Source organism: Pteronotus mesoamericanus, unplaced genomic scaffold (assembly GCF_021234165.1).
Source record: "Pteronotus mesoamericanus isolate MK-2021 breed Mesoamerican mustached bat unplaced genomic scaffold, CSHL_Meso_final scaffold_54, whole genome shotgun sequence".
NCBI classification, from domain to species: domain Eukaryota; kingdom Metazoa; phylum Chordata; class Mammalia; order Chiroptera; family Mormoopidae; genus Pteronotus; species Pteronotus mesoamericanus.
Window position 1 is genome coordinate 27,209,860 of NW_026555321.1, and position 27,848 is coordinate 27,237,707.

Below are 27,848 nucleotides of genomic sequence, written 5' to 3' on the forward strand. Positions count from 1 at the left end.
TGGGCGCAGACGGCGTGGGGTGCGGTGAAGGAGGATTAGGTGCGAGGGCACAATGACCCACTACCCTCACAGCACGCGCTCTGGCCCCGCCTACTGGCCCCTTTCATTGAAAACCCCTTAGCGATCACGTGAAACAGGCATGCCTGAATCGTGACGTAAAGCGGAGCGGACCAATGGGAGCTTCTGTTTATATGGGGGGAGGGGAGGGTCTCCGACATATTCCCGCCCCCGCACCCAGCCGGCCCTCCCGCCGCCTCCGCGCTCCGGTTTGGGTCAGGTCGCGAACGCAGGGGTTGGGCAGGAGGCGGCGCGGCTCCAAGGTGCTCGGAGGGCCGCGCCGGTCACTTTCTGTAGCCGCATATCTGCCAGCTTCCCTCGCGGCCCTTGGGGCGCTGTGCGGCTCCAGTCCCGGGCCGAAGCCGCCAGCCTCAGCGCCCGGAGGACATGCGGGAGAGAGAATGAGCCAGAGGGACACGCTGGTGCATCTGTTTGCCGGAGGGTACGGTACAGGCGGGGCGTGTGGGCTAGGGCTGGGCAGAGACTGAGGGCCGTGGCCTGAGACGAGTGGGGGGTGGGGGGGATTCATGTCCGCAGGATGGTGGGGTTGCGGCCCTGGTGGGGAGGGTTGGGAGGATGAAGCCGAGGAAAGACGTGAGGTTTTGGGCCTGCGGAGGTGGAGCGAGACTGGGGCCTGAGGCGTAGCGGGCGGGGCTGGGGTCAACGAGTGTCCCTGGGGTCAGGGCTCACCCTGGCCGCGTGCGGATTCCTAGCGGGTGTCTGGCCTGCGGGCCTACGGGTGGAGTGTAGCTGCGGGCCTCATGTAGGCTGCTTGGCGGGTAAGGAGGGAACCAGGCGGGAAGTGGGGAGGCCGAGGACAAAATGGGCGCCGTGGCCGCCTCCTCCTTCCCTTCTTGCCGTGCGGGCTACGGGGTCTCCTCAAGTCTCTCGGGCCCCGTCCCTGACTCCAGCAGCAGATTTCCGGGCCCTGCTCTGCCGGGGTGGGTCCTGGCACTAGAGGCTTTGGTGCTCCCTCTCCCGCGGTAACTAGGGTTCTAGCTCTTGGAAAATTTCCTTCGCCAGCTTCTCCAGGTTACGAGGTGCGGTGCAAAGCGGCAGTGCTTTTGAGGTCAGATTCTTTTCATGAAAACCAATCCTCTGCTGCACCAACTGCTTTTCCTTTGCTTAGAGAAAAGTATGGAGGTAGGGAGAGGTCAAAAGCTTTGACGGAATTGTGTGTACAAGATTAGGACTGAACCGAAGTCCTTAGAGTGCCAGACTGAGTGGTACAGATATCTTCTTGAGTCAGTTTAGTCTCCTTTTCAGGTTTGTTCCTTCCAAATTATTTAGGGGAATCGTAATAATTTAAGTGTAGGAGTTATCTGTAGGATGATAAAGTTATCAAAAATGACTACGGTGAACTATGCTGAGGCACAACTTCTTTTCTGCCTGTATGACCATATGAAGTCGCATCTCCTTAAGCCATAGTTTGTTTTTAAATCACCTTTTTAAGAATATTAAGGTAATACATACTCATTTTTATTCACAGTGTCTTGATTTGAGTTGGATACATGGACTCTTGCCAACGATGGCATTACTTTACTTGGGTTGTTGGCACATTCATTCAACAGACATTTGCTGCACTCCAGTTATGAGCCAACCTCTGTTCTGACATTAAAACTATTTCTTTTAATCCGTGATGTCCAGTTTAGGCAAAGTCTGGTTTCCACATTGCTGACTCATTTACCAATAATCTTGTGAAATAAAATCATTTAGCCATATAGATGTAAAGATGCCTTGTTAGGCAGCTAATTGGATTCCTTCTTGTAAGTACATCGCTAGCAAATGCCTGAAAGTTAGGATACTGCACTACTCTAGCCACTATTTCCAGTGAAAAAATGAACAAACCCCTTGATTTTTTTATTGCTTCGATTGTGAAATGGGAAGTCGTACTATATGATTTCTAAGGCCTTTCTCTAGGTTCTGTAACATTTTTTAGTACTCTGCATACAAGATCTGTACATCGTTTTCTTAGTGGTAGGGCACGTTTATTTGAAATGTTTGCTTGATTGCACTAACTTCCCAGTTTGGATTAGGAACGTCAACTTTTCTTATTAATACATGTAAAGGCCCATCCGGTTAGCTTTTTCTTTAAAGACAGGAATGGAGAGTTTTTGCAACATCCAAACATAAATAGGTTTAGGAACCCCTCCTCCCAGAAAGAGTCTTTGCAGGTCCTTTAGAATATTAAACGAGGTACTGCCTTGTAAATTCCCTTCCTTTGCATTTCTACTTGATTTTACATTTATAATTCCTTGCATACGTTGCTCAATATAAAACCTTATTTAATCTGTTTTAGAAAAATATTAGAAGTAGGAAGGATTGTAAAAATCACATGTTTAATCCCTGTCAAAATAGGGAAAAAATACTGAGGTGTGAAAAATGGACTTACCCAAGGTCAAACAGTTTTTCATGCATGTAAATGAGAAGTAAACAACCTTAGTTGGGCAGGGAATCAGGACAACTGTATTAGCATAATCAATAAAATATAATTTAAAAACAAGTAAATTTCTAAAGATTCTTCCAGCTCTATATTATATAAAATCAACTCTGGTGACAATTCGGGAAGTCTTTATGCTAAACATAATGGAAATGCAAATCAGGGTGTGTCAGTGACATTGTTCTTAATTGAAGATGTCTAATTCTTTAATGTCTTACAGTGGCTTGGTCAGATTTCATTTCTTTTATCCTGATAGAATCAAGTAAATTAGGATTTAGGAAATTTTGTTTTTACTTTAATAATAATTGAAAAAAAGAGTTTTTTGTGGGTTTTTTTTTTTAGCTGTTTATCTGGGTAAACACATATTGTTTGGATTAAATTATGAAACTATTTTATAAGAATTAAGTAACCTTTCACAGTGACATGTAATCTTAGGTAACAGTTGTCTGAATGTGGAGCCTTTGGATTGTTTTCCTGATAATTATAAATAATAGTATTTATTCAAGTATGTGTTTATCAGGACCTCAGAGAGATTTATAATCATGTAGTGGCTGTATTATTAAATCAGGAACATTCAAAACAGACTGGCGCTGGACCTTGAGTGTGGGTGATATACTCACACGCATACCTTGTGCTTTCTTTAAGACACCCTTTGGCCCCATTATGTTTTGCCAGAGTTAATATTCAGAGTTTGTAAGGTAATTGGTTATGTTAATTGAGTTATGGAGGCAACTCACAGCAGCCTGAAGAAGGATGTCAGTAAAGTTTAATTTTAGTTGTACTTTTAATACTTTGTTTGCAAATGAATATATAAACAATATGAAATATATTTTTAAATGTGTTAATAGAACTTCACATTGTCTAGTGTTGTGTTAGCTGCATGTGTCCACCAAGAGGCAGTTCACTTTTTTCTTTTCTGTTTGAGAGAGGCTGTCTCAAATGGGAGGGCTGAACCTTCAATACTTAAGTGGATGAGTTTTTTTCCTTTGTAGCTCCTAGGATAGTGAGAGCTTAATACGTGTAATGAGCAGTATCTTAGATTATCTAAAGAACTTTGTTATTACGGAATTAATTAATCCATCTATTCATTTATTCATTAAGAAACTCCCACTTGGCTGTCAAATATGTTGATTCTGCCTGAACTTGTTATAGTACCTAACCTGCTCCCTTGTGAAATCAGGGCAGAAATAGAATACTTAAAAGTATAATTGATGTGATTTATTTCCACTGTATGTTTTTTATTAGCCTATTTCCATGATTTTAACCACCTTTTCTTATCCCTCTTTTCCTTCTAAAAGTGGATTCTTTCATTCTTCCTAATAGATTACAAGACCAAGGGAAGTTGCTTATCCTCGTGTAGAACATTCTCAAGACTATTTTTCTATAACTGTATTAGTGTAGTACAGTTGTATGGGTCATAGAGCCCTGGGAAATTCCAAAGACCCTTTCAGTTGTCTCAGAGGTTTGTTTTTTTTTTCCTTTCTTTTTAGCAATACTACTCCCTCTAATTTACATTAACTAGAAAAGACAGAATGGTTCCGTTATACTGCAGAGTAGTATTAACATTGTTCACTTTACTAGTTTTGTGAGTAGGTTGCTCCAACTCAGCATGTTTTCCTAGTCCCTCCAAAATATAACACTGGTAGCTTAAACACTTTGTTTACATAGGAGAAAGCATATACACATATGTGTGTATGTATAAAGATATTTTCATAAAAACATTAAGACATTGGGTTTTTCACTGTGTTGGCATTTGCACTAATGGTTCAAAAGCAGTGATGGGTAACACTGCTGATGCCTTAGCGTGCACTGTTATCAAATTGTACTAGTAGTTGTTGGCACTTGCAGTTTAAAACACCAGTTTCACTTACAAATGTTGTTAAAACAGAAAAATCTTACTAAATTTTTAAAAAATTAGCATTTCTGTGTAACAAAATGGGAAATATGAATAAAGTACTTTCTGCATACCAAAGTAGTTTGTAGTTGTTTCAGTCTCAAGCTGACCTAACCTGTTTTTTATGAGAACGGTTCTTACTTTAAAGAACAATTGAGAGATTCACTATTTAGACTTGACTATTTGGCAGACATTTTTCTCAAAAAAAAATAAAGGAAATGGGCCAGTTGGTTCAAGGGAAACCACTGATAACATTTTTGCCATATGATAAAATAACGAGTTTCCAAGGGAAAAAAAAGTTTTTGAAATCTTAGATTGACAGGAAGTGTAATTTTTATATTGTATAATAAAATATATCAACTTCAGTACCTATTATATATGTAAATACATGTATACACAAACACACAGCAGTATTGTAGACCCAGTCAGAATAGGTTTTGTCCGTTTATAAATTACCGTGCCTATGAAAAACAAGTGTCCTGCTCCATACATGCTCGGAAGGTTAAAGTCAAAGAAATATGTCTAACCACCACAGTCATAGAATCCCAGTTGTTTTCTGTGACCCACCCTTTTCTGGACAGAATCCTGGGGCACCTTGGTTTCCTCTCCTGGTCAGGCTAGTAAAAACTTCTTTAAAGCCAAGGAAACTGAAGATTCAGTGTTCCTCAGCTTGAGGCTGTCCCGCTGATGGGGTTTAATGTTTGTGCTCATGACCTAGGGATTGATGACTCCTGGCAGTGATGTGGCTGAAACTGACCTGCCTGCTGTTCCTACTCGGTGAACAATTTCTCTTACCTCTCTCCTACCTACTTCTTTCCTTACAGTTTGGGTCAGGAGAGCACTTCAGGGCCCCCAGAGGCCTCTTCTTTCTTAGAAGACTTACTTGCACTCGTTTTGTTTTGTTTTGTTTTGTTCTGTTCTGTTTTGTTTTGTTTTGTTTTTAACCCGTCTCTTGGTTACATTGTGCCTGGCTTCAAAAAAACAAAACTGTCCATTCTAAGCAACTTTTAGCCACTGGGTTACTCAAGGATCCCGGGCCCTTAAGTAGTTAGAACACCCGACATGCCAGAATTTTTAAACAATTCTCATTGTCTAAAATCAATACACAGATGTATGATTACCTGACTCTCCAAGCAACCTTGGACTTCTTATATCTTTAAAATGTATGATATATGCCTATAAAACTTTAAAATGAACATTGACCAAAGTAGTTTCACTAAGAATATATAGTTCAGGTGCTTTAACGTGGATATAGCAAAGGTATGGTAAAATTTTACAGTTTTATTGGATTCTTAACCTTAAAAACTGCCCCTTCTAGATTTTTTATATTACAGGATAATGAACTAGAATCTTCTTGTTAAAGTTGGCTGTTCTCTCCTTACAATTCTTTGCATCTGAAGCAGAAGAGTGAGCAACTTTTAACTATAACTTTAAAAAAAAAATTTTACGATTTTATTTATTTTTTTAGAGAGAGGAGAAGGGAAAGAGGAGAGGGAGAAAAACATAAGTGTGTGGTTGCCCCTTGCACGCCCCCAGCTGAGGACCTGGCCAGCATCGCAGGCGTGTGCCCTGCCCTGGAAATCAAACCCGTGATCCTTTGGTTCTCAAGCCCAGTGCTCAATCCACTGAGCCACACCAGTCAGGGCTGACTATAACTTCTTAGTAGTAAAAGCATCCAACTTAGTCTTTTTAAAGTTATTTTTTTACTGATATTTTTTTTCCATCATCATTTTTCCCGCTATACCCTCTTCCACGTCCACCCTCCCCCCACAGTCACCACACTGATACATGTGTCCATGAGGCTCTTTTTCCCTCCAAGTTAGTAGCCTTATTAGTACCAAATTTATTGGTGACACCTTACACCTGGTGTTAACTTATCAGTCACATCACTGGATCAGATGGGTTCAGTTAGAAGTCAAGAAATAAAAATGAAGGCTTGCAGTGGGAATTGTGAGGAGAAATTTGAAAAAAAGTTTTGAATGTAGAACCAGTAGGACATGAGGATAGGTGGATATCAGAAAGCCTCTGTATCCTTTTATTTCAGTTGCAGCTGATGATTGTTGGCCCTCAGTACCTCATGCCTACATAATTATAGGAGCTTCTTCACTTGTCTTTTTTTTTTTTTTTTTTTTTTTAAGACTTTATTCATCTATTTTTAGAGAGGGCAAGGAAACAAGAGAGGGAGAGAGACATCAGTGTGTTGTTGCATCTCGCGTGCCCCCTATTGGGGACCAGGCCCGCAACCCAGGCATGTGCCCTGCCTGGGAATCAATCTGGTAACCTTTTGGGTGATAGCCTGGTGCTCAATCCACAGAGCCACGCCAGCCAGGCCTCTTGTTAATTTTTTAAAATGTCTCATTGGCTATGCAAGTTGATGTTCATGAGCAATTTCCTTATAAATAGTAACAAATATATAAATCAGTATTCATTGCTAAGGAACTTTGTTGTAGTGGAAGTGTGGAATTAGATTAAAATAATTTTAAATGTTACGGTTTTTATATAGAATATTTTTTAAATAATTTACAGTTTTTCATTCTCATTTTACGATTTGTTTAGCTTAAGAGAATAATTGTGCTGCCCATGTCTTATAAATTCATAAATGAGACAAGCAGTGTGTGTGTGTCTGCATAATGTACTTTAGTTATGCTCATGTACACTTGATTGTGAGGCTGTGAGTGCGTGGTCCTCGGCCCCCTGCTGTTAAGTGACACATTGCTTTAATCTTGCACATAAAAATACCTCTACCCCCAAGTTATACAAGATGTGTAATGAAGAAAAACAAAGCTTTTCCCCTACCCTTTTTGGTTAAATTGCATATAATTAGTACAGTGTTTCAAGTTTTATACTAACTCATTAGTGGATTATGAAATGAAATTTGGTTGCTTTGTGACCAACATGTTCATATGGACAATTATACAGTAAATAATACAAGAATAAGCTCTTGTGTTTTGCATACTTAAAACTGTAAACTTTTGCCCACCCTGTATTCTGTGAAATGTTCATGTGGGTATACTGCATCTTGATGTAAAATATTTCTCTTGGGTTGAAGTCAAAGATTTGAAAGCCACTGATAAAAGGGAAAGAGCTGGATTAAGAATTAGGAGATAATGGTTTGTTCTTTAATAACTGGCTCTCAACCTGGAACAAGTAGTTTTCCCTCAGGACTTTTGTTTTCTTGCCTACAAAATAAGGAAGTTGGACCAGATACACTGTCTCCTATCAAATCCTAGGTTATCAGATGATACAGTGTTCGTTCATTCGTTCAACACAGGAGTGCTGTGTCACAGGCATCTGGTTCATAGTAGTGTACAGAAATTTCTGCCTTCCTGGTGCTTATGTAGATAGCATAAAGGGACACAGAAGAAGTACATGAAATATTTAGTATGTTAAGTGGCAGTTGGTGTGATTTTATATATTGCAATCAGAAGGGACATCACTGAGAAGTGACAGCTGAGCAAAGATAAGGAGTTGTGGTAGTAACCCATTCCCATATTCCAGACAGGAATTTTACAGGTAGAGGGAACAGCTAGAACAAAGGTCCTGCAGGACCATGCTTGCTGTATTAAACTCAAATGCAGCAGTTACGTTTGCGGGGAAGTCAAAAGTTATATGTGGATTTTCAACTACAAGGGCATGGAGAAGTTGGCATCTCTGACCCACACATTGTTAAGGGTCGGCAGTATTTATCACAGAGGTCGGTGTGGCTGGAGCAGTGAGAGAAGGTGGATAGTAGGAAATGAGGGCAGAGGGATCAGTGAGAGCAGACTGGGTAAGATCTTATACACCATTGTGAGGACTTTGGCTTTTATTCTGAAGGACATAGGCTGTCTGGAAAGTTTTGAGCAGAGGTGTGATTGATCTGACTTCAGTTTTTAATACAATCACTCTGTCAGCCTCATTGAAGATAAATTAGAGGAACTGGGGCAAAGGTAGATGCAGGGAGACACTAATGAAAAAGGGTAGTGGCTTAGACCAAAGAGGAAGTGGTGAGAGGTGGATGAGATTCTGGATTGATTTGTAAAATCCGAGTCAGAGACACTGCCCATTATACACATCATTTTTTCATGGAGTCCAGTAAATTCCAGAAACCTCAACCACATTATCCAGGTAAAAACCTCTGCTGTTTTTTAAAAACACTGCTAAATTTTTGACAAATTAAAAAATGTTTTCAAACTTTTTTTAAAGCTGCTGAAAAATAGTAAAAAAACTAACATTCCCCAGTTTCCCCCGTATCTTCTAGTAGGACCTTCTGTAAGACTTAGCTATTTCCTTTGAAATTTTCTTCATACTTTCTTTTCTGATAGATGAGGATTTAGTTATAGTACAGCACTCCATATTTCCCCCTTTTCCTCTTCTCAATATGTAGTTACTTACGTCACAATTTTTGTTAAATCAGCAATTGATGCCTCTCTCATTGTGACAATATAAATATTGTTGATAGCATAGCACAACTAAGTTATATATTGTCAACTTCATTTTGAATAAGTTCAGTTTCCCCTCTAGAGTTAATAATTGCCTATTTTAAAATGTTTGCTTAGTTATGCAATACTTAACACTTAAATATTTATTTTTACATGGTCAAATATATTTGTCTATTAGTCTTGTCTTTTCTTTCCTGGAGAGCTTTATTCCTCTGAACTCTGTTATGCAAATCCGGTCTGACCTGGCTACTGTCTAAGTCTTCACTGTCATCTCGGGACTCCGTTCTCCCTCGTCTGTGTTACTCTGTTTCTGTATTCATTCCCCACCTCCCTCCGTTTTATTGACATACAACATTGTGTTAGTCCGAGGTGTGCAACCTAGTGATTTGATATATTCCCTCTTTTTTAGTTTACTCCCTTAACTTGTGAAACACATCCTTTAGTAGCTGTGTCTGAAAGGGTACAAGATAGGAAATCTCTTGAATATTTCTTTATCTTACTTGACTAATTCTTGTGAGGTAGATGTTTAAGCTCAGTTCTTTCTAGTTACCAAAGGTATCTGTATACAGTCAAATAAATTGAAACATTTAAAAAATTGTTTAGTATTCTAAAATGAAGAATGTTACATTTTAGTACCTTGGCAAAGCCTCAGTTGCCTACATGTTTATTAAGCGATAAATTAAGTAGATAAGTTTTGTTCTTTTCATTTTTCGTAGATGTGGTGGTACCGTGGGAGCTATTCTGACATGTCCACTGGAAGTTGTGAAAACGCGGCTGCAGTCGTCTTCCCTGACGCTCTGTGTCTCTGAGGTTCAGCTGAGCACCATGGCTGGGGCCAGTGTCAACCGAGTGGTGTCTCCCGGACCTCTCCATTGCCTAAAGTGAGTGCGCAGTAGTCATGAACTTTTGTAAAGTCTGTTTTATATGCTGTCATACTTTAAAAGGTGTTACACAAGCCTAATGACAGGGTTACTCAATTATGTTCATTAAAAAACAATCATCCCTAATGGAGAGGAACAGTTAGTTGAATATAAAATGTGTTATTTCTAAATGGCATATATTTGGAATATATTTTGCATTTATTCAATAGGTTTATTTTCTAAAATGATTATAGGTGTTTTATTTTGAATTGAAGTACATCCAGTTAATATCAGTATGTGACTTTTATATAACCTAAACAATAATTGAGATTTAAAGCAGATCTTTACTGATTTTAAAATATGATGCAGTGTTTGACATGTCTTGATGCTTTAAAAAATAATTATTTTCACATTTTATCATACTTCATTATGTTACACATAGAATTTGAAATTTCAAAACTATTGAAATTAGATTTTGTATGTTTAAACTTAGGTATGTAACTGAATGCCTTGTGTGTCTGCCTTATCAGCTCACTTGGGACATAATCTGTTTGAACTTAGTTCAGTAGTGTTTATTTTGTAGTAATAAATAAACTCATAGTGTGTGTTTACCTTCTCCACTAAAAGATTTCATCAATCTCTTCTTTTTTTAAACTTACCCAACTACATGAAGAGGTAGAATAAAATTGTTAACAATTTTGGATTAAAATGTCATAGTTATATATAAATACTATCTGATTAATAATAGTGTATTTTAATACAATTTTGATGTTCATTATTACTGATTACCTTTCCTTAAAGTTCTCCCTTTGACGTTTGTGGCAATACTGTATTTTTTATTCTGTTTTTCAGTGGTTCTGTTTTTTCTGAATTTCCTCAGAAGAACTGCAGGACCCTCTGGCCTTGCTTTTAATTTCTCACTTTTTGAGGCCCTCTTATATGAATCCATTGCAAATGTATATTTTCCTAAAAGGACCCTTTCCTTAATTTCTCAAGGGGATTTGTGATAGATACAGAAAGGGCTAACAAACTATCTTCAAACCGTGCTCTATAATTTGTCATTCTTAACTTTGCTTTGTCTAATCTAGTTAATCAAAACTGGTTCTATATCAGGACCTGTGTGAGTCCTGGATGCATGGTAAAAATGCAAACTGCTGAGCCTTCTTTTACAACTATTAAATCAGAATACAGTTATACCTCGGTACTTGTCAGTTTAGAACTTGTCACATCTGGTGCTTGTTGCATTTTTATGAGAAAAATAATGTTCCAGCATTCGGTGCTTGCTGGAACTTGTGTGAGTCACAGTACCACCCCACAAGAGAAAACATCTTACGGGAAAAGTCATTTGGTACTCGTTGGTTTCAGCACTCATCATGAGTGCCATAACAAATTAACGATGAGTACCAAATTGCCACTGTATTTTGAGGGCTGGATCAGAGAAATTGGCATTTTAAGCAACTGCTTATTACTGTGAGCTAGGTACTCTTAATTTTTTTATGTATTATCTAATTTATTCCTCATAGTAATTCCCAAAAAGAGAGTACTATTTTTCTCTATTTGCTGCTGATGAAAATAAGGATAAGAGAAAAGCTATGACTGTCTTTTCACCATTAGTCGGTTACGAAAATTGGGCTTGTATGAAGAAGGCTGGCCCCACACCCCAAATCCTTAATTAACCTTTATGCTCAGTTGCCCTTCAAGACATCATTCTTACACATTTAGATTGAGAGCCACTGGCCCAGTTTGTTAACTCTAAATTAAAATACCTGGTCTACCTCAATATCTATTTCTTCTCACCTCGAAAACCTAAATCATGTTTTTCTCTTTCAGGGTGATCTTGGAAAAAGAAGGGCCTCGTTCCTTGTTTAGAGGATTAGGCCCCAATTTAGTGGGGGTAGCTCCTTCCAGGTAAAAAAAAAAAAAAAAAAATCAAAATTGTCTCTATCTTTTCTTGTTTCAAGCTTAAAGAGGAGAGATGCTGATGTCAAGGTGGTAAGGATAAAGCACTATGGTATAGCAACAGGTGTAACAAACATGTTGTCTGTAAGCATCTAAAAGGATGAGCAGGTTGCATCATGTGTAGGTACAGCGGAACCTAGTGAGATTACTGTGAAGCAGTTTTTGTACCATGTTTAAAAGGCAAAGAGCAAACTGAAGGAATTAGCTAAAGAAAGGGGAAGACCTGGATCTCTAGAACTAACCCTATATTTAAGTGTAGGGGACAAAGTAAACAGAATGGTTTCAACCTCTATTAAAGAAGCCAAAAAGACCTTAATACCATTAATTTGTCATTTTCTTTTGATATGTTTTTATTTTAGATTGACTTCCATGATAGAACACAGCAGTTTTCACATTCAGAATGAAAATGCATACCCAGCCTTCTGTATCCAAACAATGTACTAGATCCATTTTCATTATTTATTGGGTTTCAACGTTGAATGGCCGATTTTTATTTTCTCTTATAAAAAATTATCCAAAATTTCATCCCTATTATAAAGACTAAAAAAAAATGTATAGTGTAAAGCTTGGACTTTCACCTTAAACACATCCCCTTTTCTCACCCAGTGCTCCTTCCCACACATGTTCTTCTCCTTAGACAAAGCCAGCATAAATAAACGATTCAGTATAATCTTTCATTAATTTTTCTGGCCTATCATGTACATAACATGTATAATATGGAGACTTCTTATTTACATAACTTGAATCTTATTAAAAATATTTCTCCCAGTTTGTTTTGTAACCTTTTACCATGAAAATATATAGAGTTTTAAAAAAATTGCATAGTATGACTATTCCATCATTAATAACTATTTTTTAATTGATAAAACTTTAGATTTATTCCAGATTTTTGCTGTTAAAAACAGTGGTATTGTAAACTTCACTGTACTCCTATCTGAGTACTTAAATTAGCATATTTTTTAGGATAGTTACCCAAGAATAGAATCTCTAGATAAAAGGGTATATGCACACTAAAAAATAAATAAATATTGGTCATCTCTTCTGAAAAAACATTCCATATTTTTATTCTCAAATAGTAAATTAGTTTCTCTTTATCCGTGTATTAACCAGTGTTAGCTATTTTGTTTATGTTTTTACTTGCCAAATAAACTAAACATGATTTTTCACTGTTTCAACATATATTTGTTTAATTTTTGGTGCAGTCATGCCCTCCTCACAATTACTTATATGTCTCTTCTGTGAATTACCTATATATGTGTGTATATATATGTGTGTATATATATGTGTATATATATATACATGAGGTCTGTCCAGAAGGTATCCAGCGGTATCCATCCACGTAGTATGAAAAACAAGAGACATTTATTGAAGAAGATACATGGTACAAGAAACATTGTACATAAGACAGTGTTACCTCAGTCCCCTTCAAAGTAGCCACCTTGAGACCTCACACAGTTCTCCCAGTTATCAGCCACCCTGTCTATTTTCCTGAACATCATTGATGGTCTGAAATCTCTTCCCTTTCAAGGTAATCTTAGTTTTTGGGAAAAGTCAAAGTCAAAGGGTGCCAAGCGACTCTGGGGGCTAAGGCACCTGGGTAATTGGATGTTTCACCAAAAATACGCAAGTGGGCAGTATTGTCTGGATGAAGTTGCCAATCACCAGTTGCCCATAGCTGCGGCCTTCTGAATCATCTGAATAGTTTTCACAGAGGAATGTTCAAGCTTCATGGAAAATTTGATGCAGATTCGTTGCTCTACTCACAGCCACACAGTACACCATACTCAGTCAGTGGCATCTACCACCTTCCACCTAGAGTGAAGTCATTGTTCACACATGCTCATTCCACTCCACTCTCCTTGGCTGCCAGGTTACATTGATGTGCAAACCATTCTTGTTACATTAACAACGATTGGATTTTTTCTGGACAGACCTCGTATTGTTGGATCAGTTGGGTCAGTTTTATCTTTCCTTGCCCCCCAAAAATATATGTAAGTGCTCATACCATATTTCCTTAATTCAAGTATATTTAATTCAGCCTTAATGTTACGTAAGTTTTTCAGTCTTATTTCATATGTTTTCAAAATTTTGTACAAATACTTAAAATTAGTTCGAAAAGTATTGGGACAGGTGGAAGAGGGTGTCTATTTGAGGAACTATACATTTGAATTTATCTTTTTAGTACATCAAGGTCTTCATGAAAAAAATGTCAGTCTGATGTGTGTTACATGGGCATTAGCTGAAACTTTGTTTTTGCTTTTAACATTCCTCTACTTTAAAATTATCAGGCTTAATTTACATGTCATGTAAATCGTATAAATTAAGCTACATGCCTATTGGTAAAATTTAAATCTTTATTTTAGAGCAATATACTTCGCTGCCTATTCAAACTGCAAGGAAAAGTTGAATGGTGTATTTGACCCTGATTCAACCCAGGTACACATGATTTCAGCTGCAATGGCAGGTATGAATATATAATGTTAAATAAAAAAAATTTCTGAAACCTAGAGACATAATATTGAATTATGATTAACTTAAATTGTAAAGTTAAGATAATGTGCTCATTGATTAGCATCCACAAATGTGTATTAGTATACAGTAAATTTGATCAGGTGGTGTATGTAAGAGCTGTTGTCAGTTGGTACTTTGTAAAGGAGTTTGTCATAGCATACAGGTAATACAGTATTTACACTGTGTTGTATAGTTTACTGAATATTTAGTCATTACTTTTAACAAGTTTTAAGAATCCAACCATAATTACACTATCGTATCAGTAAGTTATGGAGCTGTAATTTATTCTTCTCTCCTCAATTTCTGTTAGTGCCTTTTCCTTTTTGCTGCATGTTTTGGCTTCTGTCTGAAATGTGCCGGCAGTTCTTGGTAAAGTATTCATTTTGTCCTGTGCTCAAATGCTGAAATTTTTGTGAGTGATGTCTTACTGATAACTCGTTACTGTAATGTATTTTGAAAAATATGGTTAGCATTTCACGTAAATCACACTGGATAGCACTTGAAACTTAGGCACTGGCTATGTGTACATGCTTGCTATAGAAATGTTTCCAGGAATTGTTCTGTCGTTAAGTATATATGATTCTAAATTAAAACAACCAGTCATGGACCTCTCTGCCCTGCCTTATAGATAAACTGGTAGATTTGTTGGCCAGTGTGATTTTTGAAATCATTTCTTGCTATGCATGTTAGACAAAGCCATGACCTTTGGTTCTCAATAGAAAGTTCTCTACAGTTTTCTGAGATTTGTTGGCATATTGAACCATGACTCACATTTCTAAATTATGCTGTGACTTTATAAAGTAAGTTATATGTACTTTCTCCACTTGTCAATTGTCAGTTACATGCTTAATAATGCGTGCCTTAAACTGTTAACCATTTTCTGTTTAGAAATAAATTGGATCAATTTGAACCACATTCTTAACGAACTAAGTGTAAGTTTGAAATACTAATTTCTGAAAGGTCAGTTGCCATGTAATAAATCTAGTGCATTCTAGCATATACCTCACAAGATGTTTTCAAGGCTTTATGTAGTTAGTAATTTTTGATTAACTCATTGAAGTTTTAAAGTTGGAAGATGAAACCTTAAAGAACAAGGTGGTGAAATACTCTTATTTACCCATGTGGAGAAATCTTGGAGAAGTTAAGTAATTTATGTGAATCTCCATTACCTTATCCTTAGAATAAGTAGGTTGCTCTGTATCAATTTAGATCTTTAAAATTAGTTCCTCAGTATCATAGAGGTCATCTAGTTACAACTAGAATTATTTTTTAATGTCCTTTTTACAGATGTTGAATACAAATAGATACGATTTTCCCTTTGCACATTCAGTGGGTATAATGTAAAAGTAGCTAATAATCAAGCTATAGAATCTTGGAGAATATATTTTTGGACTACCAGTATTTAAACATTTTCGTTTTTTAACCCCAGAAAATTATAAAGAAATGTTAATCTTTTTTGAAAGAATTAAAATCAAGAAAGTAGATGATCAATAATTTGAAGTGGAGTATAGCTATTATATATTCAGTATTGTAAATTAGAGTTTCAGAATATCTTAAATTCCCACTGGAACAATTTTTTTTATTAGAATACAGTATCAGGATTATTGTTTTGTTTGTATTACATTGCAAAGAATTTCTGTGGAATTGTTATTTTGCACATTTTCCCCACAAATATGTACAGGTGTTAAAATTTGTTTTTACCTAAACATTGATAATATTTCCCAACTTGAATTCTTTGAATTTTGGTTAATTGATGGTCTTCTTCAGGGAGTATTGCACTTTATACACTTACTGTGTAATTTGGAAATACTTCAGTTTGTTTGTAGTTACATTTTTTCTAAGAATTGTGTTTTCAGGGTTTTCTTACACTGTTTATGAGCATTGACATTTAGCTTTGCGGTTTTTATACGTAACTACGTGGTTGGTGAAACTGACTGGTCCATGCAGACTCATTAAGGTAGCCTTTTGCCTTCTTCATTCTTGAAATAACCTAGGCCAGATTGCTCTGGTTTTTCTTCAGGATCATTTTTAGAGGTCTTATAAATATGAATTGGGGGTGCAAAGTGCTTAGAGGCAATCATGTGAAAAATTATTTTTTACCTATTCAAAAAAAAAACTGCTAACCTTGTCATTTGAGTATCAAAAAATACACTAAAAGTAGTCCATTAATTATAGAGCCTGCTATATGTTGCCACATCAAGCAGCACACACATTAAGGATTTTGGAATATACTTTGTACATAATTTTTATCTCAAGTAACCTCTCAATTCAGTTGTATTTTGCATTTTATCCATATAAACTAGAGTCTTTAGATACTAAATCCTTTTAATTAAAAGTGACAGTTTGAATATTTCATTTTCATTTGTTGTATTTTAAGGGAACACAAAAGGATTCTGAGCCCTTAGTTTGAGCTCTAAATTTTCATGCATTGAAAATTTTATTCAGTTGTGAGGCTGTTTAATCAAATTAGGTAACGTTGGCTTTTCGAGGTTTACTACCTTTTTCCCCTCCATATCTGACCTTTGTCTAAAGACCTTTGTCAGTGTGAGAGACTCAGCTATTGAGGGTGTTGTTTTTTGTTGTTGTTGAGGGTATTTGTGTGTTCTTATTTAAATGAGCTTGCATATCCTCTGTATATACCTATACACAGCTGTGTATACAAAAAATAAAATTAAGGTTTTTTAAAAATTTATTTAATTTTTTTTTAACATTTACTTATTTTTAGAGAGAGGGAAAGGGAGGGAGAAAGAGTGCGAGAACATCCATCCGTTGCTTCTCGCTTGTGCCCTGACCAGGGACTGAATCTGCAACTCACTCAAATGCCCTGACGGAATTGAACCTGAACCCAGCGACCTTTGCGTTGCGGGATGACTCCCAAACAACTGAGCCACGCTGGTCAGGGCTTTTTCTTTCTTAATAGTAATTCTCAATTTTTTAAAGTTTTTATCTGGAATATACATATACTTTCATGTACACCATTACAGATTTAAAGGAAGTGACTTCTGACTTTATTGGATTATATATTCAAACAGTTATTGTTCAATTTTTAAAATATGCACAATTGTTTAATATTTACTAGATAGCTAGTAGGTTTTATTTATAACATTCACTGTTAATTTTTCAAGATATATTTTCCTGTTTGACTTAAAATTTATTATTAAAGGTTAAATTTTTGGTGAAAACTTAAATAGGAATTTTGTCTTGCATATACAGAATATTTTTTAAAATATTTTATTTGTCCATGACAGTTCATTGACCCAGATTGATGGTTGGACAGATGTTTGTGTGTTTGTATGTAAACATTCTTCCTGTTTTTGTTTTGTAGAACACAAGAAATTAAATACAAAATAACCCAAAATATTCCATAAAAATGGATGTGCAATATTACTGGCCATAGTGCAAAAGGTGAAAGGTACTACTGTAGCAACATATACTATAATTTATTTCATTTTAAAAAAATTAGTTACAAAATGAAATTACTTGAATTTTTTTTAAGATTTCCTAAATAGTCTGATTGTTGTGATTTCAGTTTTGATCATGATAGATGATACTGGTAGGAAAATATTTTCTTAGATTCCCCCTTGACAAGGTTAGCATTTTTTTCTTTAAGGCAAATTGGTCTTTTAGGTAAGTATTTGGACTCTAAACTGCTGCAGATGGCAGAATTTTCAGTACTCGGTGCATTTTTTTAAAAAAAACTTATGGCCCGTTCTAATATTCCTTTTTTTTTTTAAACTTAAAATTTTCAAAAAAGTTAGATCTCACCGTAAATATTTCTCAACTCCTTCCAATGGGATACATTTTGTACACATGTTTCTGATGAGGTCACTGCTTGTTGTTATGATACAGAAAAGCCTGTGTCTATTTTAGGCATTTACTGTACATTTCTCCCGAGAAAAGAGTGAGATCGTGTCATCTCATGCTCCCCATCCGCAGGTCACTCCTGTAGAAATATGGACTAACTTAAACCTCGTGAGTACTGATCTGAGCATCTCTTGCAGCCTCTAGTTATAAGAAACACCCCCTGGGAATTTATAATAGCTGTGCAATTAGTAGAAGGCGGGAAATGAACTTGTATTTCCGGAATTTATGTGTGCATTATCTTGAATATTTTATAAAATTTTAATTCTGATCCCTTTACAATATTCCTTCTAGAAGGATGAATGGGCTAACTTTTCAGTCATCATGTAATAAAAGCATGGGGTCCTCAGCTTGTTCCTAATAGTTTTGACCACCAAAGAATTTTATGATAACAGTATTTAAGATACACATAGTTGTAACTGGTATTATAATATCCTACAACTTTTAGAAGAAAATAGTTGTGTTGGGTTAGCGTAACATTTTAAAAGTCTAATACAGTGCTTTCTGTTTTCTTGTCTGTTGATACTTGGCTTTTTTCTACTCTCTTGCAAAAACATTGATCTTAATACCTACCATTTCTAAATAAATTCAGGATAAGAATATAATTTTAGCTGTTTTGGTTTTAATTTTTTTTTAGTAGTGTTAATATATTTCCCTTAAGTTAATTGAAATAAAAAATACTAAAAATGCAATACTACAGGTATCACTCACTTAATAAAATAGACATTTTCAGCAAATTTACTATATGCAGGATTTCTGTTAATCTGGGTTTTAATTGGTTTATGTCGACGATTTTCAACCAGCGTGCCGCAAAAGTTTATAAAAAATATGGTACCTGACTATTTAGTCAGGGGCACTGACCTCTTTTTCCCTTAGATTGTCAAATTTAAAAATGACAACCGCTAACATAACTGTAGTTGTCTGGTGTGGTTGAGTCAAAATTATACCTATTTTCTTTTGTGAGGCAGGCAAAAAATGTATTTTTGGCATGCCACAGAATGTCAGTAATTAGTTTAAGTGTGCCATGAGGTTAAAAAGGTTGAAAATCGCTGGTTTGTTACCAGATGGAGTCTTAGATAAAGCAAAATTTCAAAGACTGTATTTTCAAAGTTTTTTAAAAACTTTCTAATAAAATACTAACCACACTACTAACAGTATGGCCAATGTACTGCCACTTTGCTTTATCTGACTGTAGAACAATGTTAATTCTTAACCTACAAATAGATCCTTCTGTACCTCTAAATTAGTTTTAATGTTTAACAGAGTGTTCAGAATATTACTATGAAGTAGCATATTAGCAAAATGTCACAAAATTTAAGTGACGACAAAAAAATTAATTAGAAATTTCTAAATTTGAGGGGCACTACTCCCAGCATCTTTGTGTATGTTTTTCTTAGGAAAAAATAGGAAGATATGTTTAGCTTTGGCTGTTTGTCCACTTCAAAAAATTGCCTTACCCTATGTTACAATTCCAAATTAATGATATAGTTTTGTTTTTTCCCACTTGAATTAATGGATCATATTTTTTCTAGATTTAATTACCCTAATAACATCTACTTAGTTTATTGAAGTATCTTTAGTAAGATAAGACCAATAGCTAAAAACCTGTGGATTATGTCTGAATTCTTTAACATAATGGTTTGCTGGCGGTTAGGATAATGTCTTTAATAAGAGCTAGTTTATTGGGAGAAATGAACCAAAGCACTTATATAGTAAGCACAGGATACTGATACTAGCAGTTGTATAGGGATTAGATGACAACATTCTCTCACCTAAATGTTAATGTGTTCTGTTCCATAGATTAATTTGTGTCTGGAAATGAATTTTAGTTAAGTGAGAAATACCTGTTGTCTGCATCCTGTCATTTTTTAACATGTACAAATAATTAAAATAATAATTTATGGGTATTTTGAAATTTCATTTTTAATAATGTAAACAGTGTAATATTTTGAAGTTTACATATTCTGGGGGGTTTTTTCAGCCTCTGATTGAGGAATTTTGTGGACTTGGAAGAGTATTAAGCTTAGGGTACTAAGTTTATATTTTTAGAAGTAAAATGTCATTATTTTAAAAAGTACTTTGGTGCTTCTTTTCAAATAAAGTATAATAAATTAAGATTTTTATCTAGGCAAGGGTTTGGGGTTTTTTTTCGTTTAATACAAGAATCTCCTGTTTTAGCTTTTCAGAATTAAACAAATTTTTAAAAATTTTCAGAGTAATTAATACAAATCATTGTAATGTAGACTCTTTTGTCTCTTTGACTGCTTAGCAGCTTTTCACTAATAAACCCCTAAGATTGCTTGTACATGCATTTACCTAATACAAATATTTAACTTAAGATAAAGAATTATTAAATTAAGGATATGACCAGAATACTGATTTCTGGTTCATATTAGCTTTAAAATAAAATTAGTTTGACTTTTACTTTAGAAAAATGAGGTTTGAGAAGAAAAAATATATATACTCTATAACTTCATTCTCAGTTAAAATAGGCCATGTAAGAGAAGTCTTTTCCAAACATAGTATTTAAACTGATCTGACAGTTTCATATTTTTCATTTCTTTTTCCTGTTACCAGAATATGTGCATGAAAAGAACCTTATTTAAAAATGTTCCTGACAGCCTATCCAACAATTCAAATTTTTGTTACTTAGTACTGATACTTAGAAAATTATTGGTCCCATTTTAGTTTTATATATTTGTATGTAGTATTAAAAGCACTTATGAAAAAAGGAAACTATATAACCATTATAAGGTGATTAAAGGAGTTATCAAATCAAACTTTATATCATTCATCTTGCTTGATAGATTTAATGTGAGCACCCCTTTCTGAAACATCTGTCTATTGCTACAGTGTTAAAGCAGTGGATAAGGGAGTAAAATTTGAGTTAGCTAATTGTCTAACATTATGGAAAGGAAAAGAACCTGTGAAACTGAATTTCACTTTGTATACAATGTAGTAAAATTATTTTGCATTTATCCCTAATATGCACCACAGCATTTTTGTTTCTGAAAGTACTTTACTCATATTAAATGTGCTGGTTATAGTCCACCTGTCTAAAAATAATGTGCTTGACCTGCTAGTATTTGATAGAAAGTATTACTTCAGTTTCAAAGTAAACTAGAGGTACCTCTACCATGAGTTTCTCTCTTCAGTGTCTATAAAAGTGAGAGGGAATTTCCCATTGTAACTTTTTGAACTTTTGAGTTTTTGTATGTATTTAGATGGATGAAAAATAGGTTTGTCCTGTTAATCCTAACAGAAATCTTACCTCTTTGATACCATTATTTTAACAGTATTAAGTGTATGTTTATGTACTTTACATAAAATATAAGGCCAAACAACAATCCTTCCTGTTACACAATCAGCTTAAGTAAGACCTACTATTAATAAATGCTGATATAATAGAATCCATTTTGAACACAGTGGTTTGTGATATTAATTGGACCCCAAGTAGTGGCTGTAGAGTTTGCATGTTAGAAAGCCCCTAGAATACACAATTTTTGTATGTCTATACAAATGGGTTTCTGAATTTAGTTAGAGAGTAGAGGGCATCCCAGAGGATATCCTAAATATGTTGGGAGAGGAAGTTATATGTAGTCAGATTTTGTTCTTAAAAGATTTACCTTTTAGTTATTGTCAGAATTTGAAAATGTAGATTGGAAATAAAATAGCAATGTTCATGTCTGTATGAATTTGTAAAATAAAAGTATAACATATACATTACTTAATACATTAAATATTTATATTCATTTTCTTTAATATAGATTTATGTAATTTTATAAACCTTAAAGTTAATAGTGTATTTATTCTTACCAGAGTTCATTTTAAACATGTTTGTTTAGGTTTTACCGCAATCACAGCAACCAACCCCATTTGGCTTGTAAAGACTCGGTTACAGCTTGATGCAAGGTATGTTATTTCATTAAGGGTTTCAACTAACTTTTTTCTATAGATTTCAGCATCCCCTTTTTGGCTGCTATATTATTTTGCTTTGTTTTAGAACCTTGGGTCTACCATTGGACGCAAAAGTGATACAGTAGTTGGCGGGATGAGACTCTACAGGGAAGAAAATGTGTTATGTGTTATGTTTTTAAATAAAAGGAGAAGAAAGAAGGATACATTAACTGAGCTCAAGTAGTGATACTTTTACTACAGGGGTGATTATTATAATCCACCTCTCAAGAGCTAAATAACTCACATGATCAACTAGTCAGTCTAGACTAAATCTTCGCGGATCGTTGCTCAAATTCAGTAACCTTATACGCAGAAAATCTTGGCATGGGATTTTGCTCTCCTTTAATCATAGACTTCATCTGTTACAACTGTCAACTTTATGCCAGCAAGATTCATTCATTTGATAAATCTATACTGAGCAAGGCACTGATAGGTTCTAGAGCTATACCAGGAAACAGTGGTGACCAACTTTAAATGGAAGAGGCACAAGGGTTTTTTGATCCATTTTAAGCAGAGGTGCAATCAGTGCGGACTGCAGGTTCTAAGGTTAGGGCATGTTCTGGTGTCTGAGAACAGGCCAGAAGCAGTGCAGCTTAGTCTTGCCATCTCAAGTCCTGTTGACCTTTAGAATGGAGGATGGGAAACGCAAATACAGTTCTGTAGGGAGATGATCCTATCTGCTGTATAATAATAAAGTTTTGAAACTGATTTAGCTTTTCAGTATGGAGCAGACTATGCATAACATGTCCACTGTGTTTCATATTTCAGGGTTTGAGAAGTAGTGTTATATCTTGTAGATTATATATAAAACTGATCTGTGAAATTATTAACAATGTGCTTGCTTAAATATCTTGTTTTCCACATTCTGTCATGCTGAACTATATATTGTTTGGAGACTTGAAAAGAAATGCCCGTTCTTCCATCTGGAATGATTTTTAGTGAAATCTTAAGTGTTACAGCAGAATTCACAGTTGGTTTCTTAAAGGCAAAGATCTAAAAGTAATAGTGGTGAATAAGAAACCAAAGGTTAAGAAACTGTGAAGTGGCAGTCTATATTATACCATTATAAACTACCAGTGGTATTCTTCACTGTGTTACAGAGTGGATTTGTAGGGGATCCAGGAAGAGCATGGCTTAAAATTCTTTAATGTTGTTATTGTTATTTTACTTAAAATTGTAACACAAGTCAACATACCTTCTTAGGCTTAGGAGTATGGAATGGGGTGGGTTCAGATAATCATGAAATGTTGATTTAAAGATGCTAATTTATAGCACTGAAGTCAACAACAGGGCAAATGTATTTGTGTGTTACCCTTTGGGGTTTGTGGCCCTTTTAACTTTTTAAGGAAAGATCATATGGCAGAAACTTATTTTAGTTGGTAGCATCGATTATTCATCTAAGAAAGTATTTGTTCAGTGTCATTGAAGACAGTCCTTAGTTCGTGAACTTGGAAGAATCTGTAGGTTATCAGGTAGATGTCTTAGTTGTGGTTTTATTTTATGTCAGAAACAGATTATGTATAATTTATAAATAAGTAAATTCTTTCCCTGTGGGTAGCATTTAAATCCATTCTTATATATGGGGTTCTACTGGGGAAATGATATTTAAGGTTATAAGTATTTTTACAAATTCAAAATGATAAAAGAATAGAAGCTGTACCCTTAAGTAGCAGCACTAAGAACATTTTCTTGGGCCCAGTATTCAATAAATACTTTGTAAATACTTGTAAAGGTCCTCATTCACTACTCACTAGGATACTGCAGTGAGAGATAAGGCCATAACCTTCAAAGGATCATAGGAAATTGGTTTTAAATTCACCCAGACACTTTTTGGAAAGAATCCCTCAAGTGCACAGAGATTAGACTGATCATGCTCCCTGCTTTTGTGATGTACTGTCAACACTATTGTCTAAAACATTCTTTTTAATATTAAATGCAAAGGAAATCTCAACTTAGGACTGGATTTAATATAATGTATTTTTTGTTCATTTTCATCTTGAGCTGCAGTCAGTATATTTGGAATAAAGGATTTTTTTTTTGTTCTTTATCCCTGTAATACCAACTTCAGTGAGGACATCAAAGTGAAGATTTAATGTAGTGTGTTTTGCACTCAGTAAAACAAGCTACTTACATGTTACCCATCTAATATGACAAATTTGGGACAAAAGAGTACAAGATCTAAAATAATGTTTTAAGATTCTGATTTCACTATTTCATGAGTTAAAGGGGCTCATTCTTTATATTAGAGTGGTATAGTTATATATTTTATATGCTTTATCTTAAAACCTATACTACTATATTTATATTAAAAAGATTTTCATTTTGCTTTTCAGGAACCGTGGCGAAAAGCAAATGGGCGCTTTTGAATGTGTTCGTAAAGTGTATCAGGCAGATGGACTTAGAGGATTTTATAGAGGCATGTCTGCTTCGTATGCTGGCATATCAGAGACTGTTATCCATTTTGTTATTTATGAGGGTATTAAGCAAAAACTACTGGAATATAAGATTGCTTCAACAATGGAAAACGATGAAGAGTCTGTAAGAGACGCATCAGATTTTGTGGGAATGATGCTGGCTGCTGCCACCTCGAAAACTTGTGCCACAAGTATAGCATATCCACATGGTAAGAGAAGTTGAGTTTTTACAGGCAATATTCTGTGAATTCAGAAATGCTGTTGCACCCCAGCCAGTAGGCTGCTCATTGTTCATAACTTAAGTGTAACAAAATTAAGTTCTTGGGCGTTAATCATAATGGTAAGTGGGATGTGCTTAGTATTAGGAGGATATAAAGATATCACTACTGTTTAAATAAATAAAATGACTTTTTTCCCCCCCCAAACAGAAGTTGTCAGGACAAGACTACGTGAAGAGGGAACAAAATATAGATCTTTTTTTCAGACACTCTCTTTGGTTGTTCAAGAAGAAGGTTATGGGTCTCTTTACCGTGGTCTAACAACTCATCTGGTGAGACAGATTCCCAACACAGCCATTATGATGGCCACCTATGAACTGGTGGTCTACCTACTCAATGGATAGCAGCGTCAGGCCACCATGCCATGAAGAGGGAAGACCAGAAGATTACAGTGGACCATGGAGCATCGGAACCAGCATGATGGACAGCAGAGAACTGGTTTGGGAGCGTGTAACTATGCCTGAGTGGAAGGAAGTCTGGTTGTCAGAATTAAAGTAATCATAACCACATTACTTGGTCTTTTCAGTAATGTGAATAAAACCTGGCTGCCTCCAAGAAAAGGCCTTTAGAAGCACTCCTTCCTCAAAATTGCCATTTTCTCTACCCGGTCCACAGGACACGGTTGCATTTTGTTTATTTGTGGCAGACAGAGTACAGTGTTTATTCCATGAATACTTTTCCAGTCTTCTAAACAAAGCCATCCTTCGTTATATTCTATTTATAAACCATCCAAAGATAGCACCAACAGTCACACATTTTTAACTTTAGGATTCTGTGTAATTCTTATAACAAAAATAGCTCCTCAGTGTTATTTTCACATTTCCTTTAAAGAATCTGGCCAGTACTTCAAAGTTAATTATTCGGCATTAGTAGTCACTGTTTTTGACGACTAATGAAATAGTATCTAAATATCATGTATATTTTTTTCTTTAAAATGTTTAGATGCCCACTCTTAACAGGTGCTTGGATTTTAGCCTAATGTTGACACCTAAATTGTTCATTAATATATCAAATTCACATGGTAATAGTTTGGGACAATAAACCATTAAAATACTGATTTTAAATCAGTAAAATAGTGATTTGAGACCATTTCGGTAAGCGAGCATATCCTCATATTTTTCTAACTTTATGATAAAAGACAGCAATCATCCTTACAGTGATTTATTGGTTTTGAACTTGAATTACCACGTGTCATACCGAAGCAACATTTTCATAAAGTGGAAAAAAATTTACTAGTTCTGAGACTTTCTCATTTTGCTTTGACATTAAGAATTTGAACCTTTGAAATATTTTCAGAAGATCTGTATAGATTCTATTTATTGTGTAGAGAAAATGGTAATTTTCAGCTTTGCCCTTACAAGTCTTTTTTTTAAGGCGACATAAATACCTGGGGGAGCACAAAGCATTATAGAAGAGGGCCCCCTGCTATCTGATTGAGCAGGTAATGATCCCAATTGACTTATAGTTTTGTAAATGAACATACTGCTTTTGCAAAGAAGTTTATCTTAATTTCTTTAATGGTAAATAATAGATTAAGTTAATTCAGATTAAGTGTGATAACAGGATAGAGCTTGTAACATTTTGTTGTTGAGTTCAACTGCACATTTTAATACTTTAAATGTATTACATGTATGGCCCTTAAGAAGATGTTGGCTGTAATTCAGTTAGGAGACTTTAGCTTATGGTTGTTGCTATACTGGTGTAAGAAAATGTCTACAATTAAACTCCATGTGGTACTCACTTCAGTATACATGAACTGTACATTTTGTGCAATGGCTTTATCTTAAGAATGATTCTTTGTAAATGCACTTTGTGGCCTTTGGGGAGGTGGGCACAGGTAGTAAGAGTAAGTAGGAGAGAATTCCACATTATTTTTTTAAACATTGATCACGTATTAGGCAGAAACAGTGTTCACAACATTTTTCTGGGTTTTAGGAATGTTGTTTTGGAGATCTTTAATGTAAATGTTTTAAGTATTTTGTGTACACTGTAGTGACCTGTCATAGAAAATTGTAGCATGTCATTGCAAGCTTTCTCTGCTGTCACTAGTGAAACACAGTGCCCTCCTAAACTCCTTCACCTTCTTAGCTTCCTTGTAATCAACAGTAACTGGATGTTTTTGAGGTGCTTTGATTGGAATTTAAAATATTCCAATCTACTCGGAGACCAAAGGCAAATTCAGTTTCATTACCTTTGGGATTATTCATAATTTTTATGGTAAATTTTCAGCTTTGACATTTATTATGAGGAACACGCCAAAAAAAAACCCCTACAAAATGGGTTTCTAACTTAAATCCGTAGAGAAAGTCTCCATCTATAGTGTTTACCTTTTCAGGTGCCACTCGTACTGCCTAACATAGTGCCATTTGCCTTGTGAAGATTCATAAATACGAGTTGTATCGAAGGTAGGACAGAGACTCTCCCTTATCCTAATGAACTTGGTTACCCCACAGATGATTAAGAATGACGTGGAAACCAGCAGTTAAGGAACATCTTATTTACTTGTAGCAAATTCATTAACAAGTGTCCTTCAAGGATGAACATGTATTCTATTCCTGTCTGTATTTGGCAAGTACAGCTTACTTTGACCTTTCCTGTATTATATTCATCTTTTAAGAGTAAGTTTTATGTATGTACTGGAAGGAAATGATCCTAGAGTCTTAAACTTCAATTGTGTGCAGCAACTGGAAAGGAGCAATGTCACTTAATTGTCTGTTTTTCCCCCACAGCACAAGCAGCTGTAGTTTACTTTATGTATGACAGTGATCATTTTAAAAAGAAAACAAAATTATTTCTAAAATTTGTCTTTGAACATTTCTTTGAAGGTCGTGTTTTTAATTGATGCAGATGTTTGAAAAGAAAAACATGTACTTAAAACATTGGACTTTATAACATTCTATTTCAAACATAGAGGTAGTCAGCAACCTTCAGGTGGGTATGTATCTTTATTGTAGAATCTTCTCAGAAAATTAGACTGAACTTAAAGCAATGGATACTCAAAGAGCACATGCTCCTGGAAGAACAGAAAGAACTCTGGTACCTGTGGCTTGGACAACAGTTTCCTAAATTTCATAGTCCAAGTCGGAGAATTAGCAGCCCAGTGACTGTGGGCTGTCAGGCAGCGCTTTCATCTATTTATTTTTGTAATGTGTCTCTTCCGTTACCATGTAAGGCCCTCAGACCCCCCCCCCCCCCC

The 27,848-nt window shown here is 35.5% G+C and overlaps 1 protein-coding gene across 2 annotated transcripts; it reads left to right on the forward strand.

The window, feature by feature from the left end:
- Positions 1-246: 246 nt before the first annotated feature.
- Positions 247-27,848, forward strand: SLC25A36 (solute carrier family 25 member 36). Of its 2 annotated transcripts, none has more exons than XM_054595516.1 (7): positions 247-499; positions 9,529-9,693; positions 11,503-11,580; positions 13,995-14,095; positions 21,849-21,915; positions 24,294-24,583; positions 24,803-27,848. In XM_054595516.1, the coding sequence occupies exons 1-7, from the start codon at positions 459-461 to the stop codon at positions 24,994-24,996; spliced, it is 936 nt and encodes a 311-aa protein (XP_054451491.1). In that variant the 5' UTR covers positions 247-458; the 3' UTR covers positions 24,997-27,848. The 2 variants fall into 2 exon arrangements, with proteins under 2 accessions (XP_054451491.1, XP_054451492.1); XM_054595517.1 differs by lacking the exon at positions 247-499 and adding an exon at positions 804-836.

What these genes read in the sequence shown, in the direction of transcription:
- SLC25A36 (XM_054595516.1), top strand. Translation starts at nt 459, where the DNA reads ATGAGCCAGAGGGACACGCTGGTGCATCTGTTTGCCGGAGG. An exon ending in GGACCTCTCCATTGCCTAAA is followed by an intron (nt 9,694 to 11,502) that starts GTGAGTGCGCAG and finishes TTTCTCTTTCAG; the next exon opens with GGTGATCTTGGAAAAAGAAG. An exon ending in CGGTTACAGCTTGATGCAAG is followed by an intron (nt 21,916 to 24,293) that starts GTATGTTATTTC and finishes TTTGCTTTTCAG; the next exon opens with GAACCGTGGCGAAAAGCAAA.